The sequence below is a fragment of the Saccopteryx leptura genome, chromosome 12 (genome assembly GCF_036850995.1).
Source record: "Saccopteryx leptura isolate mSacLep1 chromosome 12, mSacLep1_pri_phased_curated, whole genome shotgun sequence".
Lineage (NCBI taxonomy): Eukaryota > Metazoa > Chordata > Mammalia > Chiroptera > Emballonuridae > Saccopteryx > Saccopteryx leptura.
This window is the reverse complement of record NC_089514.1, coordinates 13878550-13892122: the sequence shown is the minus strand read 5'-3', so window position 1 is coordinate 13892122 and position 13573 is coordinate 13878550. Positions and strand designations below refer to the sequence as shown.

General features: G+C 44.2%; 1 protein-coding gene across 2 annotated transcripts; it reads right to left on the bottom strand.

Moving 5' to 3' along the window:
* Positions 1-10711: 10711 nt before the first annotated feature.
* Positions 10712-13369, bottom strand: HOXA1 (homeobox A1). 2 transcript variants are annotated; one of them, XM_066353991.1, is made up of 3 exons: positions 12956-13369; positions 12658-12752; positions 12060-12184 (listed from the first exon to the last, which is right to left on the bottom strand). In XM_066353991.1, exons 1-2 carry the CDS (start codon positions 13310-13312, stop codon positions 12693-12695), a joined length of 417 nt encoding a protein of 138 aa, XP_066210088.1. In that variant the 5' UTR covers positions 13313-13369; the 3' UTR covers positions 12060-12184; positions 12658-12692. The 2 variants fall into 2 exon arrangements, with proteins under 2 accessions (XP_066210087.1, XP_066210088.1); XM_066353990.1 differs by having other exon boundaries at positions 10712-12184; positions 12658-13369.
* Positions 13370-13573: the final 204 nt, after the last annotated feature.

Sequence of the window (13573 nt, the reverse complement as noted above, 5' to 3'; positions counted from 1 at the left end):
CAACTGAGCCCTCCCACAGTTATAGATGCTCATTCAGGGACTGGACTGGATGCCTTCATGTCACTTTCAAATAAAGGAAAAAATGAGAGAGGGGGTAGGAGTAAGAAAAGGAAAATCAGGTCAATCAATCAGTCAAACCAGTTAGGGGAAAGACTACATACAACATTATAAAGAACGAGTAGTCAGGCCTGACCAGGACATGGTACAGTAGATAGAGCATCGGCCTGGGACACTAAGGACCCAGGTTTGAAACCTCAAGGTTGCCAGCTTGAGCATCGCTCACCTGGCTTGAGTGAGGGCTCACTAGTTTGAGTGTGGAGTCACTGGCTTGAGCATGGGATCATAGATATGATGCCATGGTTGCTGGCTTGGGCCCAAAGGTTGCTGGCTTGAGCAAAAGGTCACTGGCCCCCAGCCAAGGCACATATGAGAAAGCAATTAATGGATAACTAAGGTACCGCAACTATGAGTTGATGCTTCTAATCCCTCTCCCTTCCTGTTTCTCTCTCTCTCTCTCTCTCTCTCTCTCTCTCTCTCTCTCACACACACACACACACACACACACACACACACACACACGCATGCACGCACACACTAAAATAAAAGAAGCTAGACTCAGGAGCTAGACTGCTAGGTTTAAAAGTAAGCTTCACCATTTTCTGGCTGGGTGACCTCTCCCCTCAGTATTGTCTTCTTTAAAATAGAGATGATAGCACCTACACCTCATCATAGTGTTGTGGAGATAATTCAAATGAACCAACTCGCATAACGTGCTTAGCACAACACAAGCTATCAACAAGCCTCCACTACTTTTGTATATATAGACTCAACCTCAAAAGAATAACTACTCACAATGAAAAACTAGGAAAGCTATAAAATAAAATAGAAAGTAAGTTCTTGTCTACAACTCAATTACATAAATTTGTGTTTTCTTGATGAGCAAAGAAAAAAGCCATCTTTGACTCTTTTTATGACTTTGTTTAGATTTTTCAAGGCAAAAAGGTATGCATTAAAAGAGCCCGAGGCTGGAGAAGGACAGAAAATGGAATTTGAAGAAGCTGCCACCTGGCCTATCTTATATAGATACTTTCTAAATCACATAGCCCAACTTTCATCTGACAATTCCAGAGCACTGCCCACAGGCCCTAAAAAATGTCAAAGGACCATCGTTTGGTATAACACATGGCACATGTATCAGGATTCTTAGTTGTAAGCAAAAGAAACTGACTGTTGTTGATTTAATTGGAAAAGGAACATCTGGGTAACTCATAAAATTGCTAGGAAAACTGGAAATACAGCTTAAAAAATGAAAAGCTTGCCAGTCAGAGTTAAGTGTCACCATAGAGCCAGTCTGGTGAGGGGACAACTGCCCTGGCCCCAAACCCTGACTCAGCTACCTGCCCTGCCAAACTTCTAGATCTGGTTGCTGCTAGATGCCATCTCTAGCACCTTCACCATGGCTCTGCTGGAAACAGCTGAGGCTACTGAGAGCAAAGATTTGGCCTTTCCTGACTCACAGTGAGAAATTACTTGAACATAAAAGGTTGAGATGTTGGTCAATCCTACAGAAAAAATGAAGGAAGGAAGGAAGGAAGGAAGGAAGGAAGGAAGGAAGGAAGGAAGGAAGGAAGGAAGGAAGGAAGGAAGGGAGGGAGGGAGGGAGGGAGGGAGGGAGGGAGGGAGGGAGGGAGGGAGGGAGGGAAAGAAGGAAAGAAGGAAGGAAGGAAGGAAAGAAGGAAGGAAGGAAGGAAGGAAGGAAGGAAGGAAGGAAGGAAGGAAGGAAGGAAGGAAGGAAGGAAAAGGGAGGGAGGGGAGGGGAGGGGAATGGAGGGGAGGAAGAAAAGAAGAAAGAAAGAAAGAAAGAAAGAAAGAAAGAGAGAGAAAGAGAAAGAAAGAAAAAAAGAAGAAAGAAAGAGAAAGAAAGAAAGAAAGAGAAAGAAAGGAAGGAAGGAAGGAAGGAAGGAAGGAAGGAAGGAAGGAAGGAAGGAAGGAAGGAAGGAAGGAAAAGAAAGAGAAAGTAAACTATCTGGTGCAATAAGTAATGGTACATTCACTGTTTTAACCAATCATTAAATAAAAAATATGTCACATAAACACAAATAATATTTATAATTAATCTTTATGATATAACATAAATGTATCTACATGTTTGTTTCTGGGTTTTTTTGTTCATTTATTTTGTTTTTTATATTTCACATTTAAGTGAAATCATATGATAGAAAGCAATTAAGTAGAAATTGCCATGCTGGCAAGTGGCACAAGGGACAGAGCATCTCCTGGAGAGCCAAGGTCACCCGCTTGATCCCAAGAATGCTGGCTTGACCCTAGGTCGCCGGTTTGAGCCCTGGTCAGGACATGTATGAGAAGCAATCAGTAGGTGGAACAATGAATTGATGCTTCTCTCTCTCTTGCTCTCTTCCCTCTTTTCCGTTTCTCTCTCTCAAAAAAAAAAAGAGTGAAAATTGCCACCTAAAAATAGTCACAGAAATGTAAAGAAAAGCATAGGGAATATAGTCAATAATATTGTTATATATAACTATGCATGGTGTTAGATGGGTACTAGAGTATCAGGCTGATCACTTATAAGGTATATAAATGTATAATCACTATGTTGTATACCTGAAATTAATATAATATTGTATTCATATTGCATATACTATAACATAATATTGTATAATTCTGTGATGCTAATTGTGATTGAAAAAAATTTTTTAATAAATTGTCACAATTTGCTAAAGTCTGGATCTCTCTCATTGAAGGAATATTTTTTATCTAAGTTAATGAATTGCAAGTGAAGTCCTTGTGCTCTATAGGGAACACACCAATGTAGCCAGAATTCCTCCTTGACTTCCATAGTTCCTGACCAAACAGCAAGCAGGGAGCTAACATGCTGTCTGAATGGCTGAGGCAGACAATTAAGAAGTTTGACTTTCCTCTTGGTTTTGTCTCTGTCTCAACTGTCAGACCATATACAGAATTTCTGAAATGAAAGAAATGAAATGAACTGGCCACTTTATCTTTACCCATGGGAGAGAAGAGACCTGGGCAGTCAGTCACCCTTTTTGTAGAATTCATGGAGGTAAGCAAAAAGGAAGTAACCCTCTGGCCATAAATCTCATTATTCAAACCTACTTATTCTTAATAACTTTTAGATCTTCAGTATCTAATTATTATGCTAATTAATTAATGTAATTACTATACTTAATACAATAATTAATTAATGTTATTAACATAGCTAGCCTGAGATTAATTTTTTACTGCAATTTTTAGACCCACTTAAGTTTATATTACAGATATAAGAAAATATTTTTTTTCTTACCACTATTGCCACTGGCACCTTTCTGGGACTTAGTTTCTTTACCTGTAAAATAGAAAAACCAGATTAGATGACTTCTAACGTCTCCTCTTGTCTTACTTCTGTCATTCTATGACTAAATATTAGAAATATTGTAATGTTTGTAATTATGCCAAGTCCTTGTTCACTTATAAAAGTTGGAAAAGTAGAAGAAAGCAAAGTTACATTCTTCTATATACAACTCAATCTGACTTTATGTCAAGTGAGTTCTGAGAAGAACTGGAATCTAAAGACTTGGTTCTCTTTCATATAGTTCTTGGCCTCATAATATAGTTATTTAAACTCTTGTTGAACCTGATTCCTCTGATTATTTTTAATCAAGAAGTGCTAAGAAGTAAACTATGAGGCCTAGCCCTTTTGGGTAAACATGAATTACTATTTTCTGTTGTTGTTGTTCAATATAGATTGTGACTGGGTTTGTAGTACATAAAATAACCAAATGAGAATTCTGGGGTGGAATATCATGCTTTCAAATGTTTCCAACCATATGGATGTTAGCTGTCATAGACAAAATATCTACATTTTATATTGACTATTTCCATTTTTGTCCACATAGTGGGTGTGCCGCAAACATAACTTGTGAATGAAGATAAATGGTTTCTTTCTTCTCTCTGCAAAGAATTCCCTCAATCGATTAGTGTCAGAAATGGAAAAAAGTCTTTTACTGTTAAAACAGTGCCTTCACTGACTTTATTGCTAAATTTAACCTCTCTTCAGCTTTGTTTTCACTCAAATATTTGTCATTTCCTTATTTTCTCAAGACTGTGTAGCAACAGTTTGTATATAAGTCTGATATTTAACAGTTTCTCCAACCCTCTAATTCTTTACCAGTAAGCAATTGCCCACTATAGTACCTGTATCAACAATGATAGTATGGTAACTCTTTGTTGAAGACTTGTGAAGTTATCCTGTATAAAAAGCACTACAACACGGTGGATAAGAGTTTGGGCTCTGGGTTCAATGGACAAGTAACCTGTCCATTTCTTTACATGTAAAATCAAAAATAATAAAAATACCTCCTTCTTGGTGCAGAGTAAGGACAAAATGACTTAAGGTATGTACAGTATTTGACACAGGATTGGACATCACTTGGCTCAGAATAATCCCAAATAAATACCAGCTTTTCAGCATACCGAAAAACCACATAAACTTTAGAGGTTGAAACTTAAAAATCAACAAGAACAGTCCCCTTAGTGTGTGATTTAAGAATCTGAAAGTGTAGAAAGGTTAAGCACTCTACAGGGGGTTATCTCTTCATGTTGCGGGAAGTCAAGGGCCCTGCCCTCAAGAAACATAGGATCCTTTAGGGAGAGTCAATACTACTAACACACGGGGACAGTCTGACTCACAATCCCTGGCTTCTGTGTGTGTGACGAGGTTTCCTGTGTAAAACGTGGAGTTCTGAGGAGGGGCTTCGCTGAAAGGGTGGGAAGTGGTGCAGACAACTTTCCAAAAAGAATCGAGACTTGAGGCGAGTCAGGGTTCGCCCGTGGAAGGAATGAAGACAGGGCCCGTGAGAAGGATGCGTCCCTGCCTGGAGGGGCGCTGGTCTCTAGGAACCCCCAATGTTCATCTCACCTGCACCCCCCACCTCTACCCTCCAAAACCTCCAGCTGAATCAGAAGGTGGGGGGATGTTGCTCAATTACATGTGTTTTGAAATATATCTGGGAGGAGGGGGCCGGCAGAGAGTAAGCTCTCCCTCCCCCTTTCAAATCTGAAGAACTTGAACGAGGAGGCCAGGCTTCCGACTCGAACTCTTCCTCCCGGGTTAGGAGTGTTGGGTCCCGCACGCTGGGCTGGCGGCCCGAGGAGCATGGCGGCCGCGCCCTCGGCCGCGGCGTCTCCTTTCCGGAGCACCTGGCAGCGCCCCGAACTCTTCCTCCCGGGTTAGGAGTGTTGGGTCCCGCGCGCTGGGCTGGCGGCCCGAGGAGCATGGCGGCCGCGCCCTCGGCCGCGGCGTCTCCTTCCCCGAGCACCTGGCGGCAGGGCGCGCTGGCGGGAAAGGAGTGAGGGGCCGGCAGGCCTCGTGGTCCCTTGAAGACAAAGGGGGGCCCTGGCAGCCTCCGGGGACGAGCCCCGACTCTGTGCCAACCCGCCCCGGCTCCGGCCGCGCCCCGCGCGGACGCCAGGCCGCCGGGCCGCGAGGTCCGCACGCCGGGAAGGGCCCGGATGCTGCTCGCTCCCCGCTCCGCGTGGGTCCGCGGGGACGAGCGAGCGCGGCGGCGGCCGCAGCAGGGTTCGGGGAGGAGGCGGGGACGCCAAGGAAACAGAGCCGTCTTCACCTTGCGGGGCCGCCACGGCCGGGACGCCGTCCGGCCTCCGCGCCCCGGCCCGGCCGCCTCGAGGCCGGCTCTGGGCCGCGCGCGACGCCACGCTGGCGGCGCCCGAGCTCTCGCGGCCGCGCGGCGGGGGAGCTGAGCGCGAGCGGCTCCCGCGGCTGCCCTTGCGCTCCTGGGGCCGGGACCCCGTTCGCTCCTCACGATGGACCACTTCCCGGAACCGCGCTGCTGAGAGTTCATGCGGGGGGGCAAGTCCCAACCATTCACAATCATCACTTACTGCATTTTTCCTACGGTTCTGTGGCGACTTTTCTTTTAAAAGGAAGTCTGTAATCGCTTGTAAACCGCCCAGCACGGCTAAAGAGTATCCTAGTTTAAAAAGAAAAAAAAGTCCTTTAATAATTTTTCTTTTATTTTCTGTTGCAAGCAGTTGCCTATTTTCCCCCTAACCAAAGAACCAACCAAGCCTAAATTGAAAACGCAAAACAACCTGATTTTCAGAGATTAGCATTGGGACTAGATGTTTTACGAACATATTTCTAATACTAAAGAATGTAATGGGCTGTTTAAAAAATGAAGGTTTATTTTGGTTGTGGCTGGATATGTTGAAAAGGGATGTTGGTCTTTTCATTTATTTCCAATAAACCGAAAATGCCTTCCTTTTTTGGAATATTTTGCAGGGCGTAATGGAGGTTTGGGGTTGTCTCCCCCCCCCCCCAAAGGGCATATTGTTCATAAACTAGAGTCTGTGGAGCAGAGTTGCTTCATTGATACTTGGTTTGCAGTTCTGCAATCGAAGCTATATCAGCTATATAGTTGATGACTGGTGTTATTAAAAATAAGGATATAAAACTCCAGGGATTCCAGTTCAGCTTTTCAAACAGTGACAGTCATAAATGTCCCGTTGGGCATCGGTTTCTGCTGAGATCAGTAGAACCCCACGGAGAAAAGAAAATGTAGAAATTTGTGTTGCAGGGAAACTTTAATTGTTCTGGCCGATGTGTGTGTGTGTGTGTGTGTGTGTGTGTGTGTGTGTGTGTGTGTTAGGCACATCCATAGGTCATGAGAAATTTAAGAAATATGGACCAGAGCAATTCAGGAGGCTATGCTGTGTCACACGAACCAAACGAAACTAGCAGGAAAAAGAAGATTCAGGGTTAAGTCACCTCCTGGACTATTTTTTTTGCATCTCCAGCCCTTTCTAGTTGAAAGCTCCTGACAATTTAGTGGAGGTTGATCTTGGGTGTAGGCAACTCCTCTTTCATTGTCTATATTTGAAAACAAGATAAATATGTGTTGAATTTTACCTGCTTATCTCTTTTAATGTTTTTAGAACATATGTCTTTAACAGCAAGTAGCCTGACATTTTATTGTTCAAACAAGATGGCAGAAACATTCAACTGGGAGGTGGTTTCAAAGATTCAGTAATCCTGATGGCCTCAAAATTGAGGACTTTACAAGTAAACCAGAAGGGGAAAAAACATAAACAATGTCCAGGCTGAAACAAATTCCATATAATAAATGAGAAAGGGCAAAATCAAATCAGGGATTTAGAATTAAGAAGTGCAGTGGCTCCAGGTTCTAAACCACCCTAGTTTACATTTAGAAAGTAAGAGTACTGATTCTATGGGCTCTAAGTCAAAACCATCCACCTCTAGATGTCTTGTCTTTCTGATCCATAAAATGAGAGGCTGGATAATGTGTTCCTTTTAATTCTGGATATCTAGGTACAAGTAGTCCTGAGGCAGAACTTTCGTGTACTCTCTCTCAGGCAAAAACTAGGCTTATCTACAGCAGAGGGTCACTAAACTAAGCCATCTAGTGAACAGCTTATCTGATAGGAACATGTTAACTTATGTCCTTGTGTGTATTGAAGAAGCAATAGCATTTCTAAGAGTTTGAGATGTATTTTACAGTCCCATTCAATATTTTAAAAAGATGCTGTCAATGTGCCCATTTCAAAATTTAAAAACAAAAGGTTTGCCTGTCATTCAAAATAGTAAATTAAAGACTCAGACTTCTAGAGCTTCTACTGCAAGAATGATTATTCTTCAGAAAGAAACACAAGCAGCAGTGACCGGTTGTGGTTTTTTTTTTTTTTCTTTCTCCCCACAGACGTGCTCAGCCATCAGGAAAGCTTAATAAATCCCTATTTAGTATGCATTTATGCAGTGATTACATGAACTTTGACCTCTGAAGAGCTGTAGCAATTAGCTTCAGTGTCCAGCATCTTCTCCCACCATTCCCCACTGGCTCCCTTCGGTCATCCTTTTTCATTTCAGTAATTCGTGCACTAGGAGAGCGTAAAATTTTAAAGTTGACTTTCCACCAGATTATTTGCTTCTTCTGCACAAGTCAATTCCTTCTTCTCATCCTCCCCCCCCCCCTCCTGTCTAAGCAGCCATCTCAGATGGATATTGGGGCTCTGATTGTCGATATTACTCAAACGCAAATGGATTTCAACTCAATCTTGCCCAGTACTTTCGCAAAGAAGATAAACTCTAATGGCCCAAAGAGCTTCGTTTCATAGCTCGTGGCATCTGAAATAAATCGGATCTCTTCTGTCAGGCTAATTTAACAATTTTTTTTTAATATTCAATGTAATTTATTTTAAGTCTTAATGAAACCTATAGTGGTTTGGCAGAAAGCAAGAGGAGGAAGCGAGAGAAAGGCAGCTGGAAGCTCCTCTCCCCCCTCCCCCAAAAAAAGAGCCAGGAAGGGAGATGAAAGTGTTTTAACTTTCTAGTAAACACTGTTTAGCAAAAGAATAATAGGAAAGTTGCCCCTTTCCTAAAGAGGGATGGAACTATAATTGTTGCCTTCAGCGGAGAGCTCAGATAAACCGCTGGGACTCATTCTAAAGTGACCCATCACTGCATTCATCTCTTCTTGAACTTTCGGTGAACCTGAGATTAAACAGGGGTGAGCAGCTAAGCAGTTTGTTGTTAGCAGCCTTTTCAACAACCCTTTCAGACTGAGTAAATATTGATCGGTTTGAATCTGATTGCCCCAGAGGAAAACACCACGGCATGTGAATAGCCTCCAAAAGTAAACTTTCAAAGGTGAAGCCGAGAGCAGAATTCAGAGCCACAGCGAGAGCTCAGCACAACCTAGTTCGGGGACTCCCAGAATTTTGAGAGCACTTTGAAGAAATGTGAGTGAAGAGAGGAAAAAACATCTGAAAACTGGAATTTTATATAGCATTTATCCCAAGTCCCTAATTGAGACTCTTGTCCTTTTCGAATCTATCAATAAAATGTTATTTTCTGTTTTCCCTCTTTTGTCGTTTCAGTTGCCATTGCTGCCATTTTTCAAGGCTCTAACTGTGCTCCTCAGAGACCAAAACAGTAAAAGAGAGACCTTGAAATAGGACGTGTTAAGCAGCTTTGATTTAATCGATTGGGACAACTACAAAGATACAAATGTTTTTTCCTTGTTGAAAGGTATATTAATGTTTCCTAGATGCATTGCTTATTAACTGATTTATTCCATGACCTAGAGAAGGCTTGGGATGTTTAGCTATAATTTATCGTCTCTCTCTCAGCTACATTAAAACCAGCACCTTGAAGATTGGAATCTCCGGATTCCCGCGGGTCGGGCCCTGCTTTTAGATATTGAAATCTCGGCAGTGGCATGCAAATGACACTTTAACACATTAAAGTATTTGAAAACCAGCCATCTGTTTTGCTGTGTGGCCTTACACTAATAAACAAAAGATACTATATAGGGCCAGGCCCGGGGAAATGAAAGAAAGAGTTGGCCCACTTTGAAGTTCTCCCCCATCCACTTGAGTCTTTTAGAAGCAACTCCAGAACCCAGGAGCCGCGGGGAGGACACCGGGTGCCCTTGATATGGCCGCAGCAACTGTGCCTGCCAAGTCCTGGCTTTCCCCTTTTGACTGGGAGGTACAGGAAATCTCAAAGGTGCTCTAGGATGCCTGCGAATTTCAAGATTTTGTAGGATTTCCTCCCCCCAGCCCTCCATTCTATCCTTTGTAAAACCCCCTTTCGAGAGGAAGGAAGTCATACGTCTGTATTTGTTTGTGATGCTATAAAATTTCCGCTCTACCCTGGTGCTAAATTTAAGCCTATAAAAATGTGTGAAAGTAAAGTAAAATTGGTAAGCAATCTAGCAGAGCCACTAGGAACTCTTTGATTCACCGGCTTCCTCTGTTAGAGAAACACAGGCTTTGGTCAGATGCAATTTGAATAGTGAAAGACTTCAGTTCTTTCAAGTTCACCTGGAAGAACCTGTTGAGCCCAGAGAAGAAAATCAAAACTGTTTTTCCTAGGGTCATGTGGCATGGAACTAAGAACTGAAGACCCATTACAGCCATGATGGCTATAAAATCAAAGCTGAATCTGATGGGAACGAGTGTGTAACCTAGAGGGAACGGGGGCATTGTGAAAGATGGCAGGAGGGGATATCTATATTGATGGCGGGAGGGACACAAGGGCTTCCTGAAAACAGACCACACTCAATTTAAAGGGTAGAATAGATTGTGACATTGACAACCCAAAAAGAAGGAAGAAGGGTAGGATTGGGTCCCCATCCTCAAACAGCTTTATATGGGAGCTAATTAAATGTGAATCTCTTAGCTCTTGGTTCACTGATGTGAGGAAAGACTTGACGGAAGAGTTTCTGCTTTTGAAGGGGGTTCTGTTTATATATACATCAACATTCAGTTGGAGGTGAAAAGGTTAGCACTTGACCCAGGAAGTACCCATGTTTGTTTCAAAAATAGATCTGCTTCATAAAATTTTTCACCATTTTTTTCCATTATGAGCTTTGATTATATTAATGGAACTATTGTTATTTTAAAGAAAACAATGTTATAGACATTGTTTAGGTCTAATTACACTGGTAAGGGAAGCTTCAACTATACATAGTGGAAAGCCCTTTTTGCCCCCAAGAAAAGTCCCACCTCTGAAAATGCACTGTCGTATTTCCCTTCCCCACACAAAGTGGCCCAACTTTGTAGAAATCAACAAACTGCAACCAAACCAAATACGCGGATCCTTAAGTATATCTGAAACTTGAATATATTTATTACAGACATCTTAAGACCCGTAAACTCTGCTCTAGATCATATCACTCAAGGATCTCAGAGCTATTCATGATTGTACAGGAAGTGGGGAATATCATAGGCTCACAAAGGATAACTGATAGAACTCAGTGTGGTACTTCAGGGACATCAAAACATTGTGCGACATGCAAAAGACTATTCACGAATCACACAAAATATACATTCATTGTGCCATCCATCACATTAACAATTGAGCTGAAAATACATCATATCCAGCTAAGATAACTGTGGAAGGAAAAAAGCTGGTTTGAATACTATCTTTCATTTCCAAATAATCCAGCATAAAGTTTAAGTAGAATGTGGCCAGAGAAATAAGAAAGGGGTGTGGATGGGGAGAGACTTAAGCACAGGAAGCAAGGCTTCTGAGCCTTGTGGTCTGCAGGCCTCCTTGACTCACTAAAAGAACAAATTGAGGCTACCTCAGAAGCATCCGATTGAGTTTAAATGAGAGCTTTGATTCTTTAACCTATAATCACATATAAAATTGTACCAGCTTTGAGAATTTGCCCACCCTGTTTTAGTTACTTAATCTAAACATTGCTAGAAAATCTGTATAAAGATAAATCTCTCAGGACAAAGTATTTACAACCAGCAAACTCACACATGAAACTGAATTAAATTAAAAGGCGAATGAATTGTGTAAACACGCTCATAGTGCATCTATCTCTTCTTCATGAGCTCCTGGACTCTCTCCTTCTTCTCTACCTTACTTTGAGGGCCAGGTAGGGGAGAGCTATAAATACGCAGATAGACTGAAGATGTGAAGACCCTTTTGACATTGCTTCTGCAGGCCAAGGAGGCTACTTCCCAAAGGGCACCTGAAAGGAACAGTGGGTTCTGTGGACATCTTCTAAAAGTAGGGGCCATCAGAAAATGGGTGCTGGCACCCAATCTGTCTTAAAGAGTTATACTCTCCCTCCTCAAATCAAGCATCTAGTCCAGAATTCTCTGGAAAGACATTATCCTGCCCAGGAGCTCCCCAGATAGGATCAGAAAGAAAGCAAGAGACTGCAAATAGAAAGGAAGATAAGCTGAGAATGTGCTTTGGGTAAGAAGTCCCAGCGCAAGAAGTAGCCTGGGCTATGGAGTCTGGGGCTGGGCCGGCCTCAGTGGGAGGTAGTCAGCGTGTCTGAGGTAGAAGACCCCGGGGAAGGAACGCAGGGCGAGGAGCTGGACTTCTCTGAGGATTCCTCGGCCTTCTCCTCGCTTCCCGGCGGGGTGGCGGGAGAGATGGGCAAGAGGCCTTCCTTCTCGCGTTTCTTCTGCTTCATTCGGCGGTTCTGGAACCAGATCTTCACCTGGGTCTCGTTGAGCTGCAGGGATGCTGCGATCTCCACCCTGCGAGCGCGCGTCAGGTACTTGTTGAAGTGGAACTCCTTCTCCAGCTCCGTGAGCTGCTTGGTGGTGAAGTTGGTACGCACCGCATTGGGTTGACCGACGTAGCCGTACTCTCCAACTTTTCCTGGGGTCAAGGTGGGAAGTGATGAGAGAAAATGGTAAAAATTTAAAGATCGATATGAGATCCCCTACACGTTTAGAACAATATTCAGACATAGAGGAGATCGAGAATTTCTCAGCACAAATCGGGCTAAGGAGCATGAGTGATGAGGTGTAAAGTGTTCATTTGAAGCCAACCATTAGCTTGGTCAGACCGGTGATTAATGGAGCCTAGAGATATTACCAGAACCCCCCCCCCACCCACCCACGCACACCTACCCGCTTCCTATTTCCAGAATCTCTAAGATTCAAGCCCTTTGGAAACACCACAGTCCCAGATACTCCTTTGCCCCAGCACATCTGGGCAATCCCCCAACGCCCTACAACACCCGTGGGAAGCAAGAACTTCTTTTTAAAATACTATTAATTTTCCTTGGAAGGAGCACAGCAGCTCCTCTCAGAATCATCAAGGAGCCCCTACGGAATGGCAAGACTGACCTGTTTTGGGTGGGTTTCTTTTGACTTTCATCCAGTCAAAGGTCTGCGCCGGAGAAGACGACTCTGACGCAGGGGAGCGACAGGCTTCTTGGTGGCTGGCGTGGAGAGGGGACAAGGAGTTATTATACGTGGCCAGGGCCAGGCTCTGGTGCTCTTGTCCATATGAGTGGTGAATGTACTGAGGCGAGCCCACCGCTCCCCCTGCATAACCCTGGTGGTGGTGGTGATGCTGGACCATGGGAGATGACAGATTTCCAGAGTAAACAGCGGGAGCGCACGAGGGGTACCCACCACTTACTTCTGCTTCCTGATTTAACGCGTAAGGGCTGTAAGGCGCGCCGAAGTTCTGCGCGCCGTAGCTTGGACCACAACTCGAGTGGGAATAGGACACCCCCAGGTTCCCAGGAGTCTGGTATGTGGCCGGCTGGGGGTGGTGATGGTGGTGGTGGTGGTGGTGGTGGTGGGGCGAGCTGATCTGCACTCCTCTGCCCACCAGAAAGCGGTCGTCGCCGCCACAGCTGTTGGCACTGACGGCGCACGACTGGAAAGTTGTAATTCCATGGTCGGAGGAATAGGCTCGCGCTGAGCAGGTCCCCGAGTCGCCACCGCTGAGCATTGGGTATTCCAGGAAGGAGCTCATTCTTGCATTGTCCATCTGTCACTGAGTGACCGGGTCCTGCGAAGCCCTAGGTGACCGTGCCAACTTTCTCACTTCCTCCATGGGGCCAGAGAAGAAAAATGATATGAATGTACAGTGCGCAGGAGGGGGGGCGGGAGGGCGGAGGGCGCTACGGGAGGGCCACGTGACTACGGCAGCCAATGGCGGAGCCCCCTGCGAAAGTTTGCTGGCTCCAGCGGTGATGGATCACCATTTCAGTGGCATTTAAATCCCTGGCGCTGCTCAGTCTAGGTGACG